This window comes from Wolffia australiana, chromosome 2 (genome assembly GCF_029677425.1).
Source record: "Wolffia australiana isolate 7733 chromosome 2, ASM2967742v1".
NCBI lineage: Eukaryota > Viridiplantae > Streptophyta > Magnoliopsida > Alismatales > Araceae > Wolffia > Wolffia australiana.
In genome coordinates, this window is record NC_135836.1 from 21,960,756 (window position 1) to 21,977,087 (window position 16,332).

At 39.8% G+C, this 16,332-nt stretch overlaps 1 protein-coding gene across 1 annotated transcript; it reads right to left on the reverse strand.

Moving 5' to 3' along the window:
• Positions 1-321: 321 nt before the first annotated feature.
• On the reverse strand, positions 322-2,340 carry LOC144700102 (Ribosomal protein L10 family protein). Its single transcript, XM_078571498.1, has 8 exons — positions 2,229-2,340; positions 1,891-2,056; positions 1,537-1,627; positions 1,405-1,463; positions 1,134-1,194; positions 842-932; positions 652-728; positions 322-530 (listed from the first exon to the last, which is right to left on the reverse strand). The coding sequence occupies exons 1-8, from the start codon at positions 2,254-2,256 to the stop codon at positions 420-422; spliced, it is 684 nt and encodes a 227-aa protein (XP_078427624.1). The 5' UTR covers positions 2,257-2,340; the 3' UTR covers positions 322-419.
• Between the last annotated feature and the right edge of the window lie 13,992 nt (positions 2,341-16,332).

Genomic DNA, 16,332 nt, shown 5'->3' on the forward strand with positions numbered 1-16,332 from the left:
TGATCTCCTACGCATGCAGCAGTGGCTTGGATTCAATTTAAAATTGAGAGGAATTTAATGTCGAATTCTATTTTGAATGAGGGTTCACCGGTAGTTACAGCCTACCAAAACCCAAAAAACCATTAGAATTCCCCACCCTTCATGGATTGTGATGAATCAGTCGCGCAATAAATGTACGTTCATTAACCCTATAAAACCAGTCAACTTTTTAAAAAACTATCCCGTCATAAAACATTAATAGGACGAAATCTTCATGAAATAATTCAAACCTGCAATAATAATTTTGATTTAATTGCATTAATTTTAACTAAAGACAGCTCAAACGCAAGCCTTATCTCCATTATCAATGGCGCTGAAATAGCTCTTAGGCATTTGAGGGAAACAAAATTTGGCGCGAGGGAACTACCAACAAAAGAAACTTACTCCTCGTCTGAAAGGTCAAGAGCTTCTCTGTAAGCTTCGAATTCATCCGCGCTCCATCTGCACAGCAAGTGAAGGCGGAAAGTAGCCATTTTTACTCCTAGCAAACGCTGCAACAAACGCAAGAAAATTCAGATTAGTTAATATACCATCGATGTGCATCTCATCCTAAAAACAGAGAGATCTACGAGCAAAATCGAGTGTGTAATGAAACTATGAAGAACTGCGTACCAGGATGCGACTCGCCTCAGGCGATATTGCCTTGCCTTCTTCGCAGACAACGAAATCAGAGACCAGCTCCACAACCCCTACGCAAAGCAAGAAATTGAACAAAGCAGGAGATCGTCATTGTGAAGGATGAATTGAAAAAATATTAGTCTCTAAAAATGAAGATTTAAAAAATTAAGCAGCATGTGGAAACCTTTGTCCAAACGGACAGGCATCCCCTGTTTTCGGAGGAATGGCTCCATCTCGTGCGTAAACTGGTCTAAATGTCCTTCTTTGAGATCCACCTGCCACATTAGAAAATCAGCATCTAAACCGTCCAATGGAAAGGCCGAAGGTAGGGAGTTTAGGAAATTTTGTAACAAACTGTGAAATAAAGTGCTCTTGGAGATTTGCAAAACTCGTTGCTCTCACTCGAAGTTTAAAAAACTCGTTGCTCTAGAATGTTTTCAAAAGTAAAGGGAAGTAAGCCATAGAGAACATCAGACCGTTTCTGTCGCAATGCTCCCGGTCCTAGCAAAGTCATGCTCTTCGAATTCATCAAATAGCCTGCAAAAAGGAATATGCATTCTCGTGAAATTAATCTTAATATTATAATTTCTACCACAACGATTGTCTGCACAATGTAATCCATAGCATTATCGTTAAATAAGACATGACCGATAACATAAAATAAATTTCGAACCAAAAGTAATATCATATATAAAATGTGGAAGCAGACAAATCCTAAATTTGCGGAATTTCAGAAAAAAAAGATACCTTGTGACCTCCTCCTTCGACAAGTTAGTGAAAAAGAGTCCACTTTTGCCCCGCAGAAACTGAATTAATAGTCACATTAACATAGATATCCGAAGAAATAATCGTTCATCGAGAGATCAGGAATAAACCAACCTTGGCAACTTTGTGTAAGTACGGCTTTCCCTCGTCAGATGCGGTTCTTCCCAACGAAATTTGCATGACTTTATTCGACCCAAGAAAAAATCTACACCGAAACAAACGGATCCGACCTTTAGTTACTATTGTCAAAGAGAATAAAAACATTTTTTTAACACGAAAGAACCAAATACATTAAGAATGTTAGGCCTAATGACAGAAAAAAATACATTTAGTCATAAACTGACCCACAGGTCATGAACCACAAATTATATTTTCACCAGTTGAAGAATTATGAGCTAATATTTGAGCAAAAACGCAATACCAGGTCCGGAAATAAAAAAGAGCGGTTTGAAAGAAACGAGCTTATACCTGCTGCTAGACTTCAACTCTTCCCTGAACTCTTTGAACTTGAGATTTCGCATATTTTCAAAAGTGAACGCATAGACTGAGCTGTACTCATCTAGGGCCTGCCGAATAGAATTCACAATCGATTCCTTATGCTCCCTCCCTTTTTTCTTGGTCTTCGACAAGGTGACTGCAATACAAGACCAAAACTTTCTCTTGATTAATCACCAGGGTGGGTATAAAAATCCGAAAAACTAAACCCCGACGTTTTTATCCCTCAATTAAACGATAGGAAAGCGAACCCACAGATTGGATATGAGACAAACTGACAGAGATAAAGAGATATTCATTCGAATTCTTACCAACTTTGTTGCGCTTAGACTGCGGCATCTTCTATAAACTAACACTCGTAATCGGCCTCCAGCTAAATCCCTGCCTGGCTTTCTAGGGCAGGAGCAGCTGCGAACAACGTCCAAAGTCGTTTGAAATCTCTCTCGGTATTTATACCACAACCAGGCCCGCTCGTGGACCGGGCCAGACCGGGACGCTGGCTCGGCCCATTAAGAAGGGGGAGAAGTTTAAGATTGAAATTCAAAAGAGTGGGATAAGTTTGGTTCATGGAATAATAATAATTGTCGGACTTTGACGAAATGTTTTATTCCAGTGAAGTGTAAAATATTATATGGCAATGGGATGAACTAGTTAAATCTTTTGAAAAAGCCATCTCTTGTTGCCCTGGACTAGTGAATGAAGATAGACCCCCCCTCCCCCCGTTTGGTCCCATTTTGGCAAGGAGCTAAACCTTACCTAACGTTCGGTCCGGTTCCGGTCCGGTATTGACCAGTCTCAGTCCAGTCTGGTTCATTCCCATTTACCAGCCAAAATCAAATTCCAATTCTAGTAGAAAAGTCAAAATTCCAATTCTGGGAACAACTTATTTAGATAGAAATCTGTAGAGTCCACCTTTAAAATAAAAGGCACTCATTAGATGATGTTTCCTTGCTCACATTGGTTCCGTTCAATCATCCCACCACATCCAAAATAGTTTTCTTAGGCTTCACCTCACTGCTACAGCCTACATCGAGAAAAATATGCAAAATGGGAAAGACATCCAAAAAAATCTACCAATAAAATGACCTCAGTATTTTGTCTTCGTTATTGTAGTATATAATTTCCTCCACTTTACTATCTTCCTCTTTGTACTCATTTCCAATTTTATAAGCCCTCCATTTTAAAGCCATCAGTTTTGAATGCTTTGAAGGTTTAGATGGTCGATCTTGAATAATTTGTTGATCATTTGAAGTTGAAGAGGTGGACAGTTTCTTGAGAAATTGCACACTACTACGGATAATCAATGACTTATCATCATGGGGGATAGACTCAAGTTTTAATGAACCCAAAATGAGGCATGGAATCCTACATATTTCAAGGTTATTTAGGCATTATTTTACTCATATTATCTTTATTTTGATCTCAGTTCTCATTTCAAGCAATAAATGGGCTGTTTGGTTAAACAAACACTTTTAAATGTGATTTTAGCAGAATTTACAGGCCCACTAGTTCTCTTTGAAAATATTTTTAAAACATTATTAAATTTAAGGGGTGTAGCTATTATTGTGAGTATGTTATTTTATATTGTGCAGGGCTGAAGTAAAGTTTAAAGAAACATATTAAAAATGAGAGACAAAGAAGACTTACTCACTCTATTTTATATTGTGCAGCCTACAAAAAACTTGTCCATTCTGCCCCCCAGCCGTCATTCCCATCGGCCGTCTAATGGAGGTCAGCGACAAGAAGTCATGGATCGATCCAGCGACAAGAAGTCAAGAAGTCAAGGAAGTTGTTGGATCAAGGGTCAAGAGAGACCCTCTCTTGACCCTTTAAGTACTAAATATGTTACCTAATGAGGCATCTCTCATCACATGAAGAGAAAACAACTACAGATACCCTATCAGAGCTTGGGCTAGATGTTTCAACCTTGTGATAGCTCAACATAATTGGAAAGGCATTAGAGAAGGTTCAAAAAGCAAAGGAACTATGCTAGTATGGAGGAGAAGAGAGGGGGAACTCACTTTCCAAGAGGGATGGTGATAGACCCAAAATGTGCCATGAAATCATACATATTTTAAAGTCATTCGGGAACATTTCATGTGTATTATCTTCAGTTTTATGATATATTGCATTTCATGCACTAAATAGAGCAACTGATAAAAAATGTGCATTTAATGTCATTTTTATACATATTTAACTTACTCAAGAATTTCTTAGTAAAAATATGTTTAAGACATTGTAATTTTTAATGCTCTATCAAGTATTTCAGTCTATATCTTTGGCAGGGAAGAAGCCGAAGTTGAAGAAAGAAATAGAGGGAATGAAATGAAGACGAAATATATACATATATATATATATATATACATATTGTTGGGTTTGATGCCTTGGTTCATCCATGGAAACGAAGCGTGTCCATCGATTCATAATCGATCTATAAAATCAAACATTGAATGTACCTTTTGGGGAACTAGTTCCTCCCTTAACTTTGCCGTTCCCAGATTGTTCTGAAGCCGTTCACGCGTTTGGCCTCTAGAAGTATCCACACGATCACTCGGCACTTGGATCTCCACCTCTTCTTATTCAAGTTTCCTTGGAGACTATCTCCTTGGTTGAGTAGTGGTGTAGAGAATGAAGAAAGGGAGGGGATCTCATATCTGGCTTGCATGGGTGCTTAAAAATGAGAGCCATTTCCCTTTTTATATTTCACTTAAGGTTTTTCTCAAAAACCCTAAAAGTAAAATATATCCACCAATGCCCTTATGACCTTGTGCGTGTGACCCTCTAGGCCCATGTATCATTCTAGTTAATAACTTTTGTGGCCCAATAACATTTATTGATCAACCTTATTAATTAACTGTATCAACATATAGATTAATTAAATGAAGATCAATTTAACCCAATCGATAGGTTACATTTAAAGCTAGTTGGGTGCCAAGCTACACCTTGTGCTCTAGAAGATACCAAGTATGTTGAACTCTCTCATGGAACCTCTACCATCATCGGTTACCATATATGTATAATCCGTCACCTGCGAGAGACTCTCGAACGACTTAGGGTATGGTTTATCGTCAAACCCTAATCCATCATTTGTTTAGAACTAATGCGTAATGGGGATCATTAGAGAATGCCTTCTCCAATACCCTCACTACCCTGGCCAGGGATTTTTCTGCATCGTCTTCCTTGAGTCAATCTCCTCTTAGACCGATGGTGGATGATCTCGTCTTGACTACTCAATCATCTCCGTGAGCTTCGTACTATATCCGAGTTATGACTTGTTTGAATCCCATGATTAGAGGCTCACAAGTCGTGGTCAAAATGTAGTCGTCCATTCATGAGAAGTCCTTGGTGTCTCAAGTCAGTGGATCACTTAAACAACTGTCACATGAATCAACCTGATTGACGTTTAGGTATAATACTATTCAGGGATTCGTACGGATCAATTCAGTGAACTCTTTCTCCAAAGAGCACCCACTGTCTGTCCTTAGTATCGCCACACTAATAGCCACAAGATCAGCTATAGTTATCGTATAAGTAGGATCACGTAGTGTTATTCTATCCAGATAATTCGATGTACGTCTTGACTATCCATCGAATAGGAATATTTAGAATACGTTATTAAAGACTAGTGATCATTGTATTATGATCTCATCATAATTCACTATGTCATTGCATGTAATCATGTACTTCATTATAAACATCACACGAAATAATAATGAACGTAAATATTTTATTCAATGAACTTAAATAAACATGTAGTGCGATTGGCTTGACGGCCATATATATATACACTTATTAGAAGTCAAATATAGGGGAAAAAATCTTGAGAACAGATAATAAGTGTGTTATCAGCCTAGATACCCCCTCGTATCATAGGTAACTAAGAACAATTCTGTAAGAACAAAACAGCCCATAGAACCAGGATTTTAAACATATTGATAACGACTGTCTAAAATCAGCCATTTTACGAAGAAATTAGCCATTTTTCTAAAAATGGTGTATAGGAGTTAGAGTTACAAATAATAAGTTTATATATTATATTAGAAAAGTTTAAATTATAAATGAGAGAGCAAGGATTGGCTGTGAGGCTTCGCCGATTGAGAAACCCTAAGCTCAGTACTTGGAGGCTTCGCCGATTGAGAACTCCTCAGCTTCGTCCAAGGAGGCTTCGCCGATTGAGAACACCTCAAATAAAAGGCTATGGAGGCTTCGTCGATTGAGAACACCTTAGAGGCTTTGCAGATTGAGAACACCTAGAGGCATCGCCGATTGAGATCACTTCAGGCTTTAGAGGCTTCACAAATTGAGAACACCTCGTTTACTCGTGGTTAAGCAAAACCCTTATTTTACAAGGGCAAGTTTCTAAATAACAAGCGTATAACAATATAATAAAACATATTAAATGTCAGAAACTTGCCCTTGTAAAATAAGGGTTTTGCTTAACCACGAGTAAACGGAGGACTCCCGCCTAGGCGAGGGGCTGCTCTCTCTCTAATTCACCTCCAAGGTAAGTATGGAGTCTTTTCTTTTACTTTTCCAAAGAATTGGAAAATCCGGGTCTAACATTCAAAACTGTTTAGACAAAGTGGGCCTAAAACGAGAGTTTTTGGCTTCGATGATACAAACTACATTTTGGGGCTCAAACGCCGGTTTTAGGGCGGGTTTCGCTATTGCGCATCGTGCGCGCGCGCGTGAGTAAATGCCTAGCCTCCCTTAACTCGATGTTTCATTGCAGTACTTGGAACATGGCTCGCTGTCTCTTAGATGGCGTAGTAACTTCGACTTGAGTTTAAGTTGTCGCTCGTCGCTTATATATATATATATATATATATATATATATATATATACTTGCCCTTATAAAATATATGAGTTTTGCTTATCCATGAGTAAACAAGGTGTTCTCAATCGGCAAAGCCTCTAAAGCCTGAGGTGATCTTAATCGGTGATTTATCTAGGTGTTCTTAATCGATGAAGCCTATAAGGTGTTCTCAATCGGCGAAGCCTCCATTGCCTTTTGGCTGAGGTGTTCTCAATCGGCGAAGCCTCCTTGGATTGAGCTGAGGAGTTCTCAATCGGTGAAACCTCCAAGTACTGAGCTTAGGATTTCTCAATCGGCGAAGTCTCACAGCCAATCCTTGCTCTCTCATTTTATAATTTAAAATTTTCTAATATAATATATATAAACTTATTCCTGTAACTCTAACTCCTATAATCCATTATGGCTAATTTCATCGTAAAAGTGCTGATTTTAGACAGTCGTTATCATTATGTCTAAAATCTTGGTTGTAATGGATGTTGTGTTCTAACAGATCCTGTCCTGTCTGTCTATGATACATGGGGTTACATGGGCTTATAACACATTCAATATCTGTTCTCATAAATTTTTCTATTCTATTTGTCATCTATTAAGTATATATGTATATATGATTGTTTTTTGGGCCGGCTAAGGAGCCTACCAAGCACATCAGCGCCCAAGCTAGCCCACAAGCAGGTGAGCACGAGCGCTCAAGAACGCCCGCAACTTGCAAGGGGTAGCGCCTGGCAGGCAGCCAAGCCGACCACTTAAGGTACACAAAGATAGTGGGTACTCAGGCCCGCATAGAGGAACTAAGTCACAGTGTACAGGAGAGGTATGTGTTATGATTCAATAGAGAAGACATGCCAACGTTTATAAAGCATTGTGGGTTTCTGTATTTTCTGAGATGGGATTTGAATCCCATTATCTATTTTACTCTCGCATGGGGGCTAGGCCGATGAACAACAAAGGGATTGCGGCCCAACGGGCCGCGATCTGATGAAATTATAAAACAAAATATGATCGAGCTTTGAGTCGATCTGGCCCAAGGCCTGTATCATTTCAGGTCATTTAACTAAAGAGATATGATCTCGTCCGTCCGATCTTCTTTGGGTCCTTTGATTGGTTGATGGGCGCTGATGCGGATCGCGGGCCCCTTGGTGGGTGAATCAAAAGAAAATAAAGGCTGATGAGGAGCTGGTGTGGACAGCTTACGGGGCAGTGACGTAGTGTGAACAGGGTACACCATAATAAGGGTCTACGGCTGTGATTTAATCACACCCGTTGGATTTATTATGAGGGAGATTGGACAGCCAGGGGCAGTTCTGTCCATCCCCACCCGTGGTCGTCGACGCCGGTGTGGGGGGACCACGTGGCAATCCAACGGTTATGGATGGACCCTCAGGGCCATCCCTCTCCATCAGATGGCCTAGGAGCTCTGTCCCAATCCGTTAAACGGGCCTCGAAGGCCCCCGATTCTCTCATCTTCCGATTGAGATCTGAGAGCGTTAGGAGACCCGTCCAGTGGCGACAAGAGCGGTAGGAGGGTCGTGACAACCTCCTGCCTATTTGTAGGGAACGGCACGCCTGGGATGTGACGCCTCGGATGTGACAGGACGGATGACGATGCGTGACGAACAATGACGTGACAAAATGTTCATCACATCACCATCTCATCACACGTCCGCGGGTTCTAAAAAATTCCATCATGTACCCGTCATGCGTTCCTTGATCCTCGTTCTGTCACGTCACTGTCACCGTGACGTCGTCACCATCACCAATCACGGAAATAATGTTATTTATTTTACTATGTTAATAAACATAGTAATCTAATTTCTACTTCTGTGCGTTGAAGTCCCCTTAGGTCGAACTTCAACCATCAAAGTCGAAGTAGAAGTCGCCAAGTTGGAACTCAAAGTCGGAAGCCCGTCGAAGTCGAACTCAAAGTCGGAACTTCGACCGTCGAAGATCACATTGATCTTCTCTAGCAAGTTGCAATTTGTGAAGGAGAAGTGGAGAACTGTAGAACTTTTCCTTTCACGTGGATCTTCTTCTTTGCTCTCTAGCGGTGAGTTGTGCAATTTTTTTTGTTTTTCCATGCTATATCCAATCATTGCTCTCTAATCTCCCTCTCAGGCATCCCTATTTCTCTTTATCCCTATATCAAATTTTCATTCTCCCTATTACTCGATCCCTCTCTGATCTCCTATTTATCTACCCTCAATTCCCCTTATCTCCAATTCTCTATCTTTCAACTTCTCCATCCCAATTCCCCATATCCTTATTTCTCTATCTTTCTATTTCTCAATTCCTTCTCTTATCTCCCTATTTCTATTTCTCGCTATCTCCAATTCTCTAACTTTCTATTTCTCGATCCCTTTCTGATCTCCATATTTCTATTTCTCCCTATCTCCAATTCTCTAACTTTCTATTTCTCGATCCCTTTCTGATCTCCCTATTTCTATTTCTCCCTATCTCCAATTCTCTGTCTTTCTATTTCTCCATCCCTCTCAGATATCCCTATTTCTCTATCTTTCTATTTCTCGATTCCCCCTATGATCTCCCTATTTCTATTTCTCTCTATCTCTAATTCTCTAACTTTCTATCTCCCTATCTCCAATTCTCTGATATCCCTATATCTCAATTTCTTCAGTTCAAAGAAATTGATTGTATTTTGCGATTTCTTGATTTCTAATTCTCCTTTCTTAATTTTCAAATAAATTGCAACTATCAATGTATTGTTGGTATGGTGCCATGCCATCTTTTAAAGTCGATACTACCAAAGTGCTCATGCTGTTGAATTTCTTCTTTTTGTATATTTGTACAGTGCATATAAGTGTTGTCTGATTTATTGATAGCCATTTCAAAAGTCGACAGGCAGAAAGCCAGGATCAAGACACAACAGGAATCTACTCGTCTTGGCAACGTACGTGTTATTAGGTAACTATCTATACATAAGTTATTTGGCTTCTTGTTTTTATGTACAATTCTATATTTCAGTCTCAAATAGTGAAAATTATGTTCACAGAAAGTGTATTAAGTATCAAAAGAAATGAGTTCAAAATCTCATTACTTATCTTATATGGCTGTAAACCTTTGAATTTCCATTGATAATTTTTTAGGAAACTTTTATTAGAATTGGCAATGTCAACATCATTGACCTTTGCTGACATTGATAACTTATGGTTGTTGACAATGACGTTGATGTCGATGGGGTCCATAATTGGTGATGATCTTCTTCATAGAGTGTAATGTGAAGCTTTATCCACGTTTCTTACATGATAAAACTTATAATTGAATTGTCATGGTGCTTAACTTGAATATATATGTTTATGAAGGGAATTTTTTCATTTTTTATAAGTCTAGTTCTTGTGTCCTATTGATTCTGGTATTAATGGTGATGATATTCTTCATGGATTTTAATGTGAAGCTTTTTCGCCTTCCCTTCGAAGATAAATTTATGAATGAACAATTAATTTTTGAATTTGAATGACTTATTTTTTGGATTTGACTAAATGAGGTCGTCCACCTATTCTCTACGACACAGTTGCCAATGGAAACTCTAATTGACGACGGGTGCGTTGACTTGGCAGTAGAGTCCTCGAAGAAGGATGTTCAAGAGATCCCTCTACTGGTGGTAGGGCCGTCACGTCCCAAACATAAAGGGAAGGCTGAAATATTGCGATACTTCACGAAGGTTGGGTCAGGCGTATATTATGCCACGACCAAAAGGTTGACCCATTGCAGAATAAGTTGAAGCAGCAAAAAGATGGGTCTACAAACATTTTCTGGAGGCACTTGGAGTTCAGTCATAGCAGACTATACCACGAGCTGAAGGGCACTAATATTGATCAACGTACAATAACTGAGGCTTACAGGCAGGGTGGTGCTGCCAAGAAGATGCTGGAGAAGACAAAGGAGATCATAGCACAGTTTTTTGCCTCACAAACTCCCCATGGGCCATAGTGGACAATGTGCGGTTCAAGATTATGTGGAAGTACACCACGCAGACGATAGTTGACCCGCCAGGTTCAAAGGCAATAAAGGATGCGCCACATAAGCTATACGGGATCATGAAGGGGAAGCTCGTAGAGTTATTAGCAAATGTCCCTAAGGTCTCCCTAACGGTTGATGCGTGGACCACCAAGAATTTGTGTGGTCTTCTCGTCATCACGGTTCATTGGGTGAAAAACTGGTGGGAACTATGTGAACGTGTACTTGCTATACGCGAGCTAGTGGGTAAACACAATGGTGAGAATATGAGCGCAGTACTGATCGAAGCATTGGAAGACTTCGGGTTGAAGACAAAGGTCGACGACATCCAATCTGGCTTCATTTTACGTCGTACTATCTAATTGCAAAACTAACATTTTAGCATGCAGGTTGGATATATCACTACAGACAATGCATCAACTAACATGCGGATGATAGCACTGCTCGCATAGGAACTCAAGTCGATTAATGACCATTTCACAGAGAACCGACAAGTCCCCTGTGTTCCCCACGTGTTGAACATCATCATCCAGGTTGCATTGCAATCATTACGTGTATCGGTGACCACACTTCCTCTTAGGAGTACTGGCAGCAGCGTTGCAAACACATCATATGAACCTGATTACGACGCTGATACAGATGATTTGGATGCCATGCAAGAGGCTGCGGCAAGTCATGCAGAAATGGTCGTTCATAATAGTGGCCACGTCCTGGGGGACGCGATTGTCCTTCTTCGGCGATTAATGACAAGCATCCAAGCATCGACACAATGACGACGACAGTATGTAAAGACGTGCAACAACATGCGAAAGAATCACAACCAAATCCCATTAGACTGCCCAACGTAGTGGAACAGTACACATGACACGTTGCATGACGTGTTGGAGAAGCGAGAACTCATGGATTTTATGGCGTTACAAATCATGTCAGTGACAGATAAGGACAAGAGAATCTCAACTGAATAGTGGGAAATGTTCGCAGACTTCTGCGACATTCTAGGGCCTTTTTATAGGATGACAAAATATGTTAGTGGCTCGAAGATAGTGAGAGTCGTGGAAGTGATCCGCATCTTGAGGGCGCTGATGCGACATATCAACACAATCTTGCTGAAGTTTGATATGTCTATAATATTCAGATTGGGAAGAAGGATGACAGCTGCTCAAATTGCGTCCATACGCAAAGCTTGGAGAGCATGAAGTGGAAGATGTTGAAGTATGAGAAGATGATTTGAAAAACTGAGCCACAACAATAGCAACAATTCTTGACCCTTTCAACATGGGAGCATCACTCGATCCTAATGGCATTGAGGAGGCATTGGCATTTGTCCACCGACTTATGCCCCAACATGGTAAGCAAGAAATGATTTGTAGCGACCCCGAGGATGAGGACTGGCTCGCAGAACTTGTTGATGGCGCAACGCCAGCTAGGGAGAAGGAACGACGAGTACCAACTCCAGCTGAGGAATTGGAGGCATATCTACAATCAACGGAGAAGAAGGACAATGAGAAAACATTGGGATGGTGGGCACAAATAGGCGCACGAACCTACCCGTGACTTTCTACCATTGCGCAAGAGTTTCTCTCAGTATGTGCAACCAGCGCCCCAACAGAGCATTTATTCTCCGCAGGACATGCAATCATCACTTTCAAGCGGGCACATCTTACTGCTGAAAGCATCGAGCTCCTGGTCATAGTCAAGTGTTGGTTAAGTGCCGAAAATGCTCATCTGTGCAATGGAGACAGTGTGAATGACTTTTCTGACGATGAAGACTAGTGTAAGTCGTTACTCTTAATTTACTTCTATCAGTCCAATCTTCTAATGTAATTCTACTTGACAATTTTTTTGTAGCAACAGTGATCTTGGTTGGGAAAATTGTCTCTTCCATTCTTCTTCACCGATCGATGTCTTCCCCGAGCTCAGGTACCTTTTTTTGGAGAACTGAACTAACTCGCAATCCATTTTGAGTTCTCAATCAATATATTTAAATCCATTTTGAACACCAACCACCTATATTCTCTTCCGAACATACCTGAACGTTATACTCTCTTGTCAACTAGAGGTCCTAAAAGCATTAGATCTGAAGGAGAGGTTAGTAGTGAACCTTGGAGTGTCTTCAAAATAAAACCTCGACCAGTGCATGAACTTTCATTATTGCGTCACTTTATTGGTTATTGGCTTTAGGTTTTTCCTTTTGGTTCCAGGTTATTAGAAGATAATTTTTCTCTCTAGTTTTTCATCGGAGTTTTCTTTCTCGCTCTTAATACTTTCTACATTATCTATTTCAGTTATCCTATTTTTGTCAAATTTCCCAAATCTTTTTGATGGCCTATGTTCCAATTTGGCTTGTGAAAGTTGTTTTCTTCTTAGTGGCTTGTGTTCCAATTTGGATCAATGAGATTAAATATTTTGTTTTTAATGGCGTCTGTTCCATTTCCGATTTTTGTTGGGCTCCATTTCTATCTACCGATTTTCCCGCTTCGCTCGTACTGACTCCCATCAGAAACCAAAGGTTGTTTATATCCATTCACCTGATTGAATGGTGATTAATTTAGTGTGGAATTCGTTTAGACGATGACTTTTGACTTTTGACAAAAATGATAGAACTGTATCTTCTGAAACCAATCTTCCTCAAAGAATATTCACTCAGGACTTGAGATAAGAATACTGTTCTACATGTCTTTACTTTGATTTAGGTAAGGTCATTTGTGTCCCTTACTTTCTGTGATTTTGAAGTTTTGGGGGGTAATCCCTTCCTCATTTAGGTCGTGTAAATTTCTCAGCTTGGTACTTTTCAAGAAGTAACTGACGCGTATAGTCTCTTAGTCTCCACATTCAAAATAGAGATCATTTGAAATATTGCTGGCTATATGATATTTCTCAATTAGATGAGGCATTGTCGTGTGATGTGATCATTTCTTTGACATATTGGAGACAGCTAGTTCTTTTGTTCTAGAACGAAATCATTTCTATTATGTATTTCTCACCATGGCAACCGCAGACCCATTTTATTTTATTCATTCCTATCCCTGGCCTCACAACATTCCAACTTTTTCATGCCAAAATATTCAACTTTATTTATTTATTTGTGGGTGTCTCTACCCTGTATGTGTTCCTTCATGCCAGGAAGAGGCAGGTGAAATAAATCTCCTCCTAATTCCATTGTAGGGGAAGGATTTCTTTAAAAATAAAAGTTTCTTCCCCGTGTATCATTCAAGGCTTGTAGTGTGAAATGTTCTCAGCTTTTGTTTCCAATATAAGCTCGTATCCAATTGTTTGTTAGGGGAATCAATATTATCTTAAATGTGTGATAATGTGATTAGATGTCTTATTTATCACTAGAAATAGTTAATTTTAAATTTTAGTTGAGATCATCATGTCCTGAATTAAGATGATTAAATTTGGATGAATGCGTCCAACTATTTGGTTCCTAGTTGCTTATTGGACGGTGGATCTTCTCTTGTAGGATGGCAAGCGTTCAGCCGTACCTTCTACCCCACAAACCCCTTGTCACGACTTCCACTCGTTGAATGTGGCCTTGAAATTCTCGCGCTTTCCCTCAATCTCTCCATTGTTTCAGAGAGACAAAGAGCACTGGAAGAGAAAACTACTGCCCTAATGCTGCAAAAATCCCCACGAATATATGTGGATGAAGGTGCAGTTACCGGCTCTTGAATTTTTTAACGTCCAAGCTGCAAACATTCAAATGTTGTAACGATTTGCAAACTTGGTGGACATTTTTTTATTTTCTGTTACAGTAAATTTTCATTTTGCTTTGTCAACGTGAGTGTTTATTGTTTTTATTACACATTCTTCTTGAATGAGAAAATTTCGGCATTTTCTCCATCATTATATTAATTAATTATATTATTATATTGATGAAAGTCATGACTAGTGAACGAAATGAAAGTCATTTGGTGAGTCACTAAACCCTTCATTTTTCCATCAATATATTAATTTACCAAATTATTATACTCATATTTTTCATTATTAAAATGTAACTATGACTTTTTAATCTGTGAACAAATTATTCAATTCTATTAAAGACTGCGTCAACAAATTAAATATTACATTCATAAAAATAATTATTAAATTATTTTCAAGAAAAACCTCAATAAATATTTAATTTTTCAATCAAGAACTTAATTATTAAATTATTTATATTCCCAATTTTACGTCCATACGTTGATTATCACAACATAATAAACTATAAGCCAGTAAATCATTCATTTTTCCATCAATATATTAATTTATTAAATTATTATATTCATAATTTATTAAACTATGAATTTTTTATCCGTAAAAAAATTATTCAATTCTATTAAAGATCGCGTCAATAAATCCTTAATTTCTCCGTCAATATATTAATTACGAAGTTAATTTCTTGCATGTCCTGGCAACAAAATAATTACTAAAATGTATTTAAAAAACAAATAAATTTCTTACCTTTTCTGTCAACAAATTAATTATTACATTTATAATTTCACATTCCTAAAAATAATTATTAAATTGTTTTCAAGAAAAATGATGGAGCACGCAAGCTTGCTCCCTCGGAGACGACTTCAGTGCCGTCCTTCTCGTCATCGACGGCCCGTCGGTTAGCGTTCCGCCCGACCGGCACACCAAGGTGCCAACGAAGACACCCGGCTTCAAACTTCCCAGGTGAAATATCGTTCGTTTCTTTATCGTGCTTTGATTTATTTCGCCCCTTCCTCTTGTCGCCGTCGTCATATCATGTACGTCGTTTTGTCCATCATTTTTCTGTGTGTCTTTGTCGTTATTTTGGAAGGGGGTCCTTAGTAATTTGGATTCCCTCCCTTTCCCCTTTTATGTTTTTCTATTTTGTTGTAATGGGGGCCCATTATATAAGGGTCCCACTTGTTGGACTGCCCCCCCCCTTTCCCCCTTGTTGGACTCATTGTAAGGGGCCCATCATGGCCCTATATAAGGCCATGATGGGCACCACGTTCAATAGATCTGGAATATTTTGTTGGGAGTTATCATTGCCATCCAAGTCTCACCGTGAGAGTAAGAAAGGAGCGAAGAGAGGAAGGAAGAAGGAGCATCGCAGGAGAGAAGATTACCAGGAGAGGGGAAGGTGGATTTCACCCTCCCCATATCCCGACGTCAGCTTCCCTTCCATCTGTAGAGATTCTCACGCCCTTCAGCATAGCGGCCGCGTGGTTCAATGTCCTCGGACTGTGGCCCATTGACGTTGACAGGTCATCATTTCCGACCGCGGAGACTCACACACCCTTCAGCATAGCGGTCGCGCGGTTCCGTCACTGACCTGCCCCGTTCTGCGGTCACTCTCGTGAAGATTTGGTGCTGCCTGTGTGTGTGAGGGCCCTACATCCGACTAGGATTCCCTCTGGTCAGCCGCCCAAAGACTGTTGGGTGTTGTTCGCGCGAGGGATTGCACCAGGCCACAACTGGCACCTTTGATCGGAAGATGATATTGTCATTCTTCCTAGTGGACGGATTTACTGGAAAGACCGAGGCACGTGTCACCCAGCCGCACCGGTCCACCCCACAATTGTTGGGGTACCGAACGGCAACTCCTGCCACCGATACCTGGCAATTAGACGATCTGCATCGTAGCTCGCCAACTGTCTGATAGTTGACCGTGCCAT